We start from the raw sequence: 13,876 nt of genomic DNA, 5'->3' as shown, positions 1-13,876 counted from the left end.
TAATAGTTATAATCATAATGTCATGAAAACGGTTTCAATTGGTAATTTGTTATGAAGATAAAACTTAATAGAATAGAAAATAAAGCATGTTAAAACTTAATTTATAAACTCTTACTCAACACTAAAATCACATACAGTCATTAGTTTCTTGAAAAAATTAAGTTTGTTTGTCAGTTGTTCGTCATTATATATTTTTTGAATTCCTCAGAAAGTCATACATTTTATTTGACTCGTGTTTATGTAACTTAGCTACTACTCGTGCCAAATCTCAACTCTTTTCAAAAAATATATTTTATACATAAATGAAAGTTTTTTTTTTAATTCAGTGAGTTATCTAATTACATTTTGTTGTATTAAATAAATAAATAATAACTTTTCATTAAATTTATTATTTTCTGAGTTGCAAAAGGTACATAATAAATTATAAGCTGATATATGTAAATATTTTTAAATTGTATTTATTAAAATGTAATAATTTTATAACTTTTAGGTTTGAAGAATTTATAATTTCACTTTTATTACACTTAAGATATAAATGAATAGTATCATATGTTTTATTATAGGTAAATGAAACATTTTTCCAACAAAAATCGATAAATAAAATACCTTTTAAAACTTCTAGGTAATTCATTATATGACAGCGAGGAACCTATTTTTAGTTTTATTCAGACCTGATTCCTGTTTATCTGTTGTTTTCAAAAATACTTTTCAACAGTCTATCATAGTTAATATTGACCCATCACTAGTATTTACCAACTTTAACACTTCAATCTACCCATTTTCTAGTTAACTATCAATTATGTTAAATTCAGAGCAATTGTAAGTCCTATTACGATGCATAATATTACTATTTGTTTGACCATCCCATTACAATGTTATCATATTTTTTCAATTTTAATGCATTTTAGATATAATTTGTGACATATATACTTTACGTATAATTGTATTAAAATATTTTAGGACACCATATTAAATTTCCTTTTTCCTTAAAAAATATTATCACACGAAAAGATTTTTTTTTAGTTCTAATTAATTTTTAATATGGGAAACTAATTTTTTAGTTTTTTTGGTATTTTATAAATCCTTACAAACTCATCCTTTGTTCGTGTAGTAATCCTGTATATTCTAGAAAAAACACGAATTATAGATATGTATATGTGTATATAAAATATAACATGCCATTGTTATTTGATATTTTTACCTATTATAAACTATTAACAATTTGAATATTTTAATTATATCTATTATTGCCAAATTTTGAAATTTTAGGATTTTTAAATCCTATCTTTTTAATTCAAATATTTTTCGTAATCTATTATAACAATTAATATTTAGTAAAACAAATTATAGATAATGTATAACGAATAAAGTAAAAATAATTTAAACTATTGTAAATTTGAAAATACTTCATCAACCGTCGTCACTCATAACTTTATTCGATCTGATTTTTCACGCCAACCATTACAGTTGGCACTTAATAAACTGTAAACCAAAAATTCATCACTTTGTCATCGTAACACGCGTCAACAAAATTGTGTATTTCTACTAATATTTTTCATATGATGAAATTCTTGATGTTAAACAATTAATTATCACATTATAAATAAAAACCGCAATCAACTGATAAGTCCAAAAATTCATGAATTAATGCTTATATCAACTTGTTTAGAAAAAGCTGATGTATCGTTGATTTTTTAAGCAGTCAGAATAAAACTGACGTTACAACTATTTTCAATTATTTTTTATGCACGATGAAATATCAATGAAAAATGATTTTTTTATAATTATAAAATTTATTTTGAGCTACATTATGTTATCTTATAACAATTAGACAAGAATGTAGTAACCAAGTGGAAAATTACTAAAATAAAATAATAACAAAATAATTTTAATGACAACGGAAAAGCGACAAAAGAGTTTTACACATAGTGGCGACTAATTTTTAGCCAAAGGCAACGACATCTGTATATTAATAACATTATATATGAAATATTTCGGAAAAAACCAACAGTATACGACATTTTCAATATATTTTCACATTTTCATTTAGACAAGTATTTTTTAATGGATTATTATTGATATCAAAAACAATTTTATTAACTTACAAGTGTTGACTTCACTCTAAAAAAAATTTTAAAGTAATTATCACTAACCGTTATATTTTTTGTGAAATTGGGAACTTTGCACCAAAATATAAAACATCCTTTATAAATACTTTTGCTTTATTCCATTAAATTATCAAAATTCAATCCAATTACTCCAATGATTATAATCATTGGAGATAATTATCCTAGACAGATTTAAACTAAAAAAAAACAGATATAAAAAGCTATATGGCTTTAAGTATTTTATTTTATATTGATTGGATTAATTTGATTAACAGTAATTTAGTATTAAAATCTTAAATTTAACAAAATTGAAGTTTTATAAGAAGATCAATACAAGTTTTTTCGCCGTTAAGTATTATAGACCTTGTAACTTTATAGTTGTTAAAAACTATTAAATTTATTAAATATTTAAAGCTTAGTTTAAACAGTTTCAATCAAGGACGAGGAAATCAATACTAACCTGAGATATCATATATAATATCTCAAAATATAAGTTTACGCCTAGGGATATACTATTCATGTGGTGTAAATAATAATTTCACGACCTATTCCCCTTCTCAAAGTAATAATGTATAACAATCAATGGTGCAAAAAAGGAGGCTTATTTCGCCACTTTGTTTAAACATTTAAAAACTTCCACGGAAAAGATTATAATTACTCAATTTTAATAGTTTTTGTGAATATTCATCTCAAAAATTATAATCTGAACAAATTTGTTTAATCTGTTTAAATCAGGATTGCTGAAAAAAATGTTAAAAAAAAATCTGTTTAAAATAAAAAGTTAAGAACATTTCAAATGTCCTTGAAGGCCAATATAAATTTGAAAATGTTAAATGTTTAAAACGTAACAAAGTTGGTTTAAAGTTAAACCAGACTTAACGTCTCCCTTAACTTATTTTTTTCTAATTTTCGTTTCTATACTGCAAAAATAAAATAATTCGAATTGTATTTAATTTAAATTAGTGTTTAAATTTCATAAATATTACAATTCAGTGTTATCATTTACTATTCTTACGATTTTTATATGAACCATTGTAACTTCTTTGGATGGGGTACTATTATTTTATATTAGCAAAAAACAAAATGAAATCGGTAGAAATTGTATTTTTGGAAAGACAGATGGCACCTCTTAATCACTGACAACTTTTCACCCTGTAATCCAACTATAAATGAGATTCCAATCAAGTTACTGAACTTTGAGTTTAATCTGTTACTAGTTTTCGTTTTACTTGAGCGATAGGAAAATCCGATAATAAACATCGCATGTTGTTCACTTCAAACTTAACGAACGAAGCGTAAGAAATTATAAAGTGGTGCATCTAAAAGTTAGACTGCTATCTACAAAACTTCCTTCGGAAACGATTGAAATTTTTTTTTAATTAGAGTAAATAGAGTATCGAATTTTTTCATTATGATTTGTCACCATTCAATGAGTTATTAACAGTTCCAAAAATAATCAACACAAGGATAATGCCGGCATGATTAATCTTTGTTATCGGAGTCGAACCTAAGCTTCGTTCAAAAATAAATCTATTGGTTGGCATTCGCTGTCAGTTTTAATTTTACTTTATTGAAAATTTAAATCGTGCCGTTGCTAGTCTGTGCTAAGCCTTTCGCGTTGTCACGATAAACTCATTCGCATACAATTATTATTCTGTAGCCATCAAGGTCGCAACATAATAAATAAGGTCCGCATTATTTTCGAAATTTATGCGACGACCCGCGTCCATAGCCAAACACTTCTATACAATATGTTGACAAAACGAACCCTCCGACGACACAATTATTATTAACCTATTAAAGACGCGCGACGCTACGCTCAAAGGCAGTCACTCATCCTGGATCAACAATGTTGGTTTTGTTGGCAGTGGAGTTTGGGCGCAAATAAAACTATTACTAAAAAAATATTTGCATAACGACAAAGTGCGGTTGTAGGCGGTCCGTGGCCCGTTGATAACCACCTAAATCGACAACTGTATACAGCAAAACTTCTGCATATAGGGGACGACGCACGATAGTAAAAACAATAATTAGTAGGTTAGACCACCCGCATGTCAAACGGTAGTAAGTAAAGTGCGTGCGGCCTACGCGTTTGTTAGTATATGACTTTGTATCCTCACTGCAGAGGGCGACAACCGACGTCGGTGGGAGCGCTCACAGGTATCGGCAGCAGGTACCGTAGCAAGCCATGATCCACGTGCTGTTCATGGGTAACTCAATTGCTAGTGACAACGGTCGTTCGACCACCGACAGCTGTGCAATGGACAAACTTGAAGAAGACGTGGAACGGCTGAAAGTGTCCATGAGGGAGAAGGATTCCAAGATAGACAACCTCGGACAAGCTGTCGATGAAATTCGGGTGAGTTCTATGAATGTCCACTGAAAATCGGGCAAAAAATCACATATTTTATTTCGCTAAGATAATTTAGTTTGTTATGTCAAAAAAAAATCGATTGACCTAGAAATACAACGAAGGACCACTAGACTTTTCACGTAGAAACGAAGGTAAAAGCGTTTTGTTCTTACTGAACGTCAAATAGCGTTTTTCATATTTTATAGTGCGTGTTGGTCTTTTTATTATTATTTTTTTCCTCGTAAAATTATAGATTTAATAATGAAAAAAAAAATCCTTAAAAACGTTAGAAAATATGAAATTTACATCAAACTACACACGATTCTCTATGAATCATTACTGTTATGGAATTTAAACTCTTTTACTCTAATATATCCACAATTTTTTTTAAAAATCTAAGATTAAGCAAAGTATTTTTTTCTGGCTGCATAATTGCTAATGTTATTAAATAAGGAATAAATTTTACAAAACTTATTCGTGGGAGAAACTTTTTCATTTAAAAATACGTATGAGTTGTGCATAAAATAAACTGAGTATTTTTAACCTATGCTATTATATTTGACCAAATTTAAGTATCGGCCTGAACAGTAGCGTTCTCCAGGTGTTATTTTAGAAAGGAATTATGTATAAGAAGTTCATTAATTACCTTCTCCAAAATACAACTTCATCATAAATTTATTTTCATCATGGGAGATGTTATTCCCCACATCACCTACATGAATAAACCCATGAGCCTGAGAATTTTTCCTATGTATAATCTTATCCATTGAAAAAATTCTGACCTTTTTTACAAAATGTGTAATTAGCTAGGAAATTAAAAATTTAAGGTCAATGTAATAAGTCAATAACATGATTTATTTTTATTTTAAGTTAGGTAGGTGTGGGTAATAAGGCTTAACTAGACCTTATACAAAGACTAATATAACCTAAGCCTTATTACTTACCTTATTTAAAAATAATACGAAAAATACTTTCAAAAAAGTTATAATTCTGTTAATTTCAATAGCGATTAAAATGAACTTTAAGGGTGTAAAAAATAAATGAAAAAACATTGGATAATAGAGTTAGAGAGTCCATAACTCATAGACGAAAATTTGGGGATATTAAGGGCTTTTAAATAACTAAAACTATAAACGAACATCTCAATTTCTTTGCTAATTATGTAATTATTTTTAAGCAAAAATTTCAATTGTGGCCATGAGTAAAAATTTAAGAAGCCCCAAGATTTAAACTGAATGCGCACATATGGCTCTTCTAGATACATAATTACATATTTAAATTGAATTCATTATATCCATGAAGCGAAGCTGAGAGGAAATTGATTTTACCATGATATGTTTTTTTTTGTGTCTATTCATATAAATAGACAGTTCTCACTGGGCCGATATTGATGATATATACATCAAAAGAATACGATTTTAATGTAGTGGATCTTTTCAATATCAAAAATTGACAAAAATCTCTCAATTTTAGGAATTTAGAAAAGTGTTTTAAAAATAGGCAGTCATCAAATTCATGAAAATCTAATAGAAAATTTGATTACAAGAAGGGTTTAAACAAGATGCCTACAATTATTTTTTCATTTTACTTGTTGATAATATTCCATTATGTCTGCATATATTAAACCTATAACAAATTAAAATTTATTATGTAAACTATAATCTTCTTTTTCTTCTTCCTCGCCTTAATCTCAACTACTTAGGGTCGGCCACCCTTATTCTAAACTTCCACTTGACACGATCTCCCACATCCTCTACGCTCACATCAGCTGTCCTCATATCGTATTCAATAACATCTCCCCATCTCGTTTTTGATCTTCCTTCAACATTCATTTCTTCAACTGTTCTTACGGCTTCCGATTCTTCTCTTCTCATAACTTCCAACTTCTCAACTTCAAGTGCACAAAAAAATTCTTCTATGGGAAATTTGCCGGTAAGAAAAGAAAAAAAATACTTTGTTAATAAATTTTGGAAATGATCCAGAATTTCTGCGTCCTTTAAATCTAAATCAAATAAAAGTATAAAGTTTGTATAAATCGTTATTCCAAAACAGAAATTTAACAGATTCGCATAGAAGCGTTTTTATGATAGTAATGTTAATCAATGTCAGATATCATCTATACTAAAGATAAACTATCTATTGCCCTGAAGCAATGCCTAACGGCAGTTCCAGGGCGGTCCACATTAAAGTCGAGAAGGAGGGGAAAAAAAAAAAAAGATATCATCTATACTTGTCCCCAATGTGCTTGTTTTATTTTTAATTTTTAATATTGTATGAATTTTCATGGTAATGACCGTATCTAGAACGCGCTAAATACTTTTTTACTATACTATTTAAAAAAGGCACAGACAAACAGGGGCGATCCATTTTTTACCCCCATATAACCACCACTCGTTAGTTTATTCAACAGTCAAATATCTAAACTGAAATTTCTCAATGAAATTCAAACCCTAGATACTTCTTAATGTGAACAATAATTGATGGCCATTTTATTGTAGGTTATGTTATCATTTTTACTATAGGGGCCATCCATAAATTACGTCACACAAATTTTAGAACCTTTAATAAACCTCTCCCCCCGTCCTTGTGAAAGTTTGTCACATTTTTAGAATACACTACCTCTCGATGTGATGTCACACATTTTTCAAACTTATGCATGTATTTAAAAATAATCAAAAGAAAACAGTTATTTTCATATTTTTCTTATTTTTATTAAACAATTTTTAATAAAATCAACATAAAGTTAATAAAGTATTTTTAATTTTAGCATGTGACGTCACAAAGCTTTTGACTCCCTCCTTTCTCTGCCCCTTGTCACACTATGTCACTTTACGGTGATACCCTCCCACTAATTAACTTGTGACGTAATTTATGGATGGCCCCTAGTGATATCAAATAAAAATGTATTTATTTTATAAAAATATAAAATTATTTCAAAAATATTTTATTTAAATATGCCTATTACTTCAATATATCTATTAAATATTAAATAAATGTTTATAACTGTGATAAAAGTATTTTTTAATTATTATTAAATTTCAGACAATGTTAACATAATTAAAATTTAACGATTTGGGTGCATTAATTCACTTACATCAAATGACTGAATAATTTAATTGTCTCTCTATATTGGTTGTGTACATTTTTATGTGTCCATTCTATATATTCTGTACGAAAATAATCATTAAAATATTAAAAATACGACTGCTAACAAATATTTTCATTGAAATGATTATAATTAAAAATACAGATCCTTTAACAATTAATTATGTATTAGACTCTTAATTATCAATTAAACATTTTTATACCTTGGCGGTAGGAAAAGTGAGGTCGAAAAATATCTAGTGATGAATATAGCAACGCCTGCGCTCACCTCCAGCCAACATTTTAAATTGTTAATAACTATTGAAATACTGGTTCAAAAGTTATCATTTTTTTTTTAATTACATATTTTTTGATTTTATAAACTAATTAATTATATGTTTTAAAAAACATAAGGTTGACATTCTTATTAGGCATAAAGAATGAACATTAAAAGTATTTTACAACAGATAAATGAAAAAAAATATGTAACTAACAAAACCCCCCAAAAATATTCACAAAAAAATTTTCAATTAAAGAGAAAAGAGTGGCTAGTGTTTAAATAACCTCTCTATATTTCCATGTTTTCACACATATAAAAAATAACTCATATTCTGTAGATTAACAATAGTTAAATTATTTTCCATTAATTCATAATAATTCTGCGAAACAAGAAATTTATCAAATTAATGTCTACCACCTTAATAAAAATGCTTTATCAATAGAGTAAATAATTTACCTTCTTTATCGTTGCCACAGTTAAATTGTAGTAGAACAGGTATAAACTAATCTAAAAGCAATGGTTATTTAAATGCACCATAATAGATAAAACACAATTCAATGACATCCTGTGCGTGTATCGTTGACCTATTTTGAATGGTCATACGCTCAGATTAAAAAGAAAAATTCGCCGGTTATTTGGCGATAAGAGAACCCGTTATAAATTACTCTTATTCTCTTGTGTATACAATATTATTTTACAATTGATTGCTCGCCAAACGATTTATGTTTGTTCACATGTTTACAGAGTATGATTGAACAATCAGTTGTAAATCAAAATGTTCTAAAAATTCAAAGTCGCGTGGATAAGAAAAAAGGAGTGTCTGGAGAATGTTCCAGCCTGGTTGAAATACCTTTACCATTACCTAAACAAACCAAATCCATCAAGTAATAAAGCTTTTATTATAATGAACTGTAGTGACAGAAATATTAATAAACTACATGAATATATTTCTAATCAGTTCCAAACATTTGATAAAAGAAGCTCTATGCAAGAATCCGTTTTTGAAAAACTTGAATACCGCACAAATGTCAGAAATTGTGGACGTTATGTACCCAAAAGACTTCGATGCAGGATCTTATATTATTAAAAAAGGCGAACCGGGTAAGCATAAAAATATTGAGAAATTATATCAATTTAATGAAAAATGCTAAATTGATTCCAGGTTGCTGTCTATACGTGGCCGATGAAGGTAAGTTTGATGTGATCCAGAGCGGCCGAGTGGTGGATTGCATATGGCCAGGAGAAGTATTCGGAGAGCTAGCTATTTTATATAATTGTCCGCGAACTGCTTCTATAAGAAGTAAATGATTTCAAAACAATTAAAAAATATAAACGAAATTAATTTAATAATTGACCCAATATATATCTAATTATTTGATATTTTCACAGCTACCCAAGATGCAAAGGTGTGGATACTAGAAAGAGTAGCTTATCAAAAAATAATGAAAACATCTGCTATGAAAAGGTTTGATGAAAGAGTAGGATTCCTCAAAAGCGTACCATTGATGAAAGACCTCGACGAAGAGATTTTATGGAAAATCTCTGATGTACTAAAAGAGGTATGCACTATAAATAACAGATTTGTCTTCCTGTGAGTTTAATAAATCATTATTTTTAATTCTATAATTAAATTACCCAGGAGTTTTATCCAGAAGGACATTATATAATAAAACAAGATACTGTGGGTGATAAATTTTATATTCTTAGTGAAGGCAGGGTAAAAGTGACAAAACTAAATAAAGGTATCAATTAAAGAGAATCTATTAAACCACAACTTAATACAGATATGACGTTCACAATAAGATCTTGTTATAGGCGATGATGAAGAGGAGGAATTTGGTATACTTGAACAAGGTGAATTTTTTGGAGAGGTAGCGTTACTCAAAGAAGATAAAAGAACTGCCAATGTCGTTGCTATGCATCCAGGAGCCGAATGTCTCACATTGGACAGAGAGTAAAATAATGGATTTAATTTTAATAAATTTTATTATAACTACTTGTCTTTAGTATAATTTTTTCGTTTATAATATATATTTTCAGACCTTTTATACATTTCATTGGAAATCTCGAAGAATTAAAAAATAGGAAGTACACCGAAAATTCATCCAAAACTGAAGCTAACAAACTTTCTGAGAGTAAGAAATGATTTTAGGAAATTTTACAGACACATATCTTCAGATTTTATAAGGAAATGTCAAATTTTTGCCCGAATTATTTAAAGCCGCTTGCGAATTATTTCTCAAAAATTCAGCCTTATTACTCTTAATATAAAAATTATTATCACAGGTTTTTTTCTAAATTTATAATTGATAATATATAATTTTCAATTAAATTTTATACGAAAGAACTTATATTCATGAAGAAAATTAAACATAAAATATTAGTTCCCTATTTCATTGAATAAAAATTAATTTATGCCACATTTCTTTTATTTTTATAAACTAGCTTATTACAAAGAACGGGCTTTCTAAAAGTATGGCCCGATCAACAAGAGTCTGAATTGATTCAAATATTTATTAAAAATTAAACTGGAACAAATGATCAAGTTACCACGCCTAAAATGACACTTAAAATTCTATCAAATAACAAGAAATAATAATGTATCATATTTTATTGCTTCATAGAAATATCCTATCCAGAATTATTTCGTGTTGAACTCGACGACTTTGATACAATCGCAACGATTGGTGTTGGAGGATTTGGCCGAGTAGATTTGGTATGTTTAAAACTCAATAGGGACAGATCGTACGCCATGAAGAAACTCAAGAAACAACACATCGTGGATATGCAGCAACAAGAACACGTGTACAACGAGAAAACTATTCTTGAATCGTGTTCTAATCCATTTATTGGCAAGTGAGTCCAATTTCATATCTGTGTATTATAATATTTTGAATAAAAATGAAAGTAAATTGAAGTAAGCTACAAAATAAATTTCGTAGAAAAAAAAATTACTCAAGACCTCAAATACCTGTAATTAAATAATATAATTTAAAATAATTATTATTTATTTTTATTAGACTTTATCGTACATATAAAGATGAAAAATACGTTTACATGTTGATGGAAGCGTGTCTAGGTGGTGAGATCTGGTCGTTATTACGAGACCGTAGGTGTTTTGATGACAATGCTGCTTGTTTCGTAGCGGGATGTGTGTTGGAAGCACTTGACTTCTTGCATGACATTGATGTTATCTATAGAGATCTAAAACCAGAAAACTTACTTCTAGACCGAGAGGGATTCGTCAAACTGGTATCTATCTTCTATCTATTTAAGTTCTAGATATACAATAAAACATGAATTGTGATAACTATTAATTTATAGGTTGATTTTGGTTTTGCTAAAAAACTACAACCTCGTGGTATGAAAACGTGGACGTTTTGTGGCACACCCGAGTATGTGTCACCAGAAATTATATTAAATAAAGGTCATGATCGAGCAGTTGATTTCTGGGCATTGGGAATACTTATTTATGAACTACTAGCTGGAATGTAAGTATTAAATAAATAAATAATTATATAGTTGTTTTAATGATTGAAAAGAATTTGACATATAAAACTTGGACAGAGTTTAGAAGAGGGCTTTAGAGCCTTAGTCTTTTCAAAACATCAAGATGATTATATAAATAATGAGGCGTGATTGTTGGATAAGCAACGTTCTCTATGAAGGAGTTAAAACAAAATGGAGTCATTTCATTAATAAATTTCAAAATCCACAATTAAAAGGACTCCATTACATTGTATCTAATCAATGGGCACATTTTTGTTTAATCGATTTCACAAAGGATGTGGCTTATCAACCAATCACAGCTCTCCATTTCAACCCAGTATAGAGGTCTCCACCAATGAGATGACTCCATTTTGTTTTAACCCTTCATAGAAGGCGTGGCTTAACCAATAATCACATACCTCATCATTTTTTATACCCAAAGGATGACCAAGCCCGTCGCCGGGCATGAGCTCCTCCAAGAACGCGGCCGCCCGCTCGAACCCAAGTGTCGGATGACCATGCTCCGATAGCGGACTCACCTCTCGTCGTTTCCTCCAAGAGGTGAGTGGACCAGGTCCTTCATAGGACCCGATCGGTTGGACAGGTGAGTGGACCAGACTCACGGTGGATGACTTATCGTCTCACCCAAGTGATGTCCTGCCACAGCTGCTTTAACGAGTACTTGCACCGTATTCGCATAGCCGCCTCGCCGACGTGCGACCACTGTTCGGATCTCCCACGGGAGGCTGACAGCGCTCTGCATACCCTCTTCCGGTACGAGGCGTGGGCCCAAGTGCGGGACTCTTTGGAGTACTGAATTGGGTCAACGTTCCTAGTCGGGTCCATGGTAGACCTGATGTTGGGGAGCCGGGAGGCATTGAGGTTCGTCCAGGCGTTCGCCGAATCCGTCTTAAAACAGAAAGAAGAAGCGGAATGCCTGAGACAGAGGCAGCCACGTCACGCGGTACAGGAGAACCTGAGGCGCTGATTTAGGCCGGCGCCTTAGGTTCTTGTTTTTGTGTTATTTGTGTTTTGTGAGTTATTTTGCCAGCCCTCCTTAACGGTTCCTACTCTGGGATCCGACTAACGGGCTTTTGATTTAAAGCTCTTGATTAATTTCGGGCTGATTCACAACGTAGTGGTGTGAATTATAGAGACGGCGTGGGCCGCCCTAAAGTAATGCCTAAAGGTAGTTCCAGGGCAGCCCACATTAATGCCGATCGTGTTAAAAAAAAAAGGATGACCACGCCACCAATTTCCCATGAGGTCAAAATGGGCGTGCCCTCATATTTCAAAAGGAACTCTATAACACTACTCACATCCAAACTTACAAACATGTATGTATGTGTAATTTTGAACTAAAGACCGGTGAATTTATTTTAAAAAATGCATTTACAATTACCCCACTTTATCTTATAAGTTGAAGTATTGTTGGTATAAAAATTATAGTAAATCTAGCGAAAAATATCAAGAGTTATAAAAGCACATTCAACTCTTTGAACTCGATTATATCAAAATTAAAAAAATATAACATTTCTTGTATTCTAAAAGTTTAATATATAAATTTTATTACTAGACCACCATTCACTGGTGACGAACCCATGCAAATATACAATTCAATACTTAAAGGTATAGGGGCTGTATCCTTCCCAAGACAAATAAATCGAACGGCTCAGAATCTTACTAAGCAGTTGTGCCGAGTTGACCCAACAGAAAGATTAGGTTACCAAAAAGGTGGAATTCAAGACGTCAGAAGACACGAGTAACATTTTATAATTGATTTTTTTAATTTACCAAAATAAGTAATAAACAATTAATAAACAAAAAATTTGTTTAAGATGGTTCAAAGGATTTGATTGGTCAGGTTTAAGGAATAGAACTATAGTTCCTCCGATTGTACCACATGTAAGTTATTTGTTAAAAATATCATTTGATATTATTTATTTTATTAAAATAACTTAATCAAAATGGCGTAATGTGACGCAGTGATCATTCAGTCGCTGCCTTTGCATTGACGTCCAGCTGCATTGTTTGGCTATATGGGAGCTTTAACGGTGACATACACTGTCACTTTGTCGGCTCCCTCAGCCATGATGTGGTTGCTTTAGGTCGATAGCCGGTATTAAAATCCTATTAAATCGTCAGGTAGAGACAATCCCAAATAATATAATTAGGAAATAAGTAGATGACAATGATCAAATTAATTTAATAGGTGTTTGTTTTTAGATAAGTAATCCACTGGATTTCTCAAATTTTGACACATATTCGGATGACGGAGACATCCCTCCAAATGAATTATCCGGCTGGGATTCAGAATTTTAATGAATCATAATTATTACTTAACTCTTATCCGTCCGATGGATATACGAATTTATTTTACAAATATTGCAGGAATTAATATAAGTATATTTATGAATTATATTTTAGATAATTTGTTCAGTTGTATAGTTATTTATGTGAATTAATTAATTTGTACTTTTAAATTATGTCTTCCAAATGATTATAGACTTCATATTACAACACAATATATTTTTTATTTTTAATAAATAAATAAATACTTTA

General features: G+C 30.3%; 1 protein-coding gene across 8 annotated transcripts; it reads left to right on the top strand.

Annotated features, from left to right (window-relative positions):
• The first annotated feature begins 3,123 nt into the window (after positions 1–3,123).
• Positions 3,124–13,831, top strand: LOC126893682 (cGMP-dependent protein kinase, isozyme 1-like). 8 transcript variants are annotated; one of them, XM_050664091.1, is made up of 15 exons: positions 3,127–4,172; positions 4,234–4,467; positions 8,570–8,709; positions 8,784–8,926; positions 8,988–9,125; positions 9,215–9,384; positions 9,465–9,567; positions 9,629–9,779; positions 9,866–9,960; positions 10,450–10,681; positions 10,846–11,077; positions 11,150–11,316; positions 12,891–13,076; positions 13,153–13,219; positions 13,541–13,831. In XM_050664091.1, exons 2-15 carry the CDS (start codon positions 4,297–4,299, stop codon positions 13,634–13,636), a joined length of 2,091 nt encoding a protein of 696 aa, XP_050520048.1. In that variant the 5' UTR covers positions 3,127–4,172; positions 4,234–4,296; the 3' UTR covers positions 13,637–13,831. The 8 variants fall into 8 exon arrangements, 7 of the variants coding, with proteins under 7 accessions (XP_050520050.1, XP_050520052.1, XP_050520051.1 ...); XM_050664090.1 differs by having other exon boundaries at positions 3,127–4,467; XM_050664092.1 differs by having other exon boundaries at positions 3,129–4,467; positions 9,641–9,779.
• The last annotated feature ends 45 nt before the right edge of the window (positions 13,832–13,876 follow it).

Source organism: Daktulosphaira vitifoliae, unplaced genomic scaffold, assembly GCF_025091365.1.
Source record: "Daktulosphaira vitifoliae isolate Bord-2020 unplaced genomic scaffold, ASM2509136v1 Scaffold_1, whole genome shotgun sequence".
Taxonomy (NCBI): domain Eukaryota; kingdom Metazoa; phylum Arthropoda; class Insecta; order Hemiptera; family Phylloxeridae; genus Daktulosphaira; species Daktulosphaira vitifoliae.
Note: the sequence above shows the minus strand (reverse complement) of the source record. Positions and strands in the feature narration are given on the sequence as shown.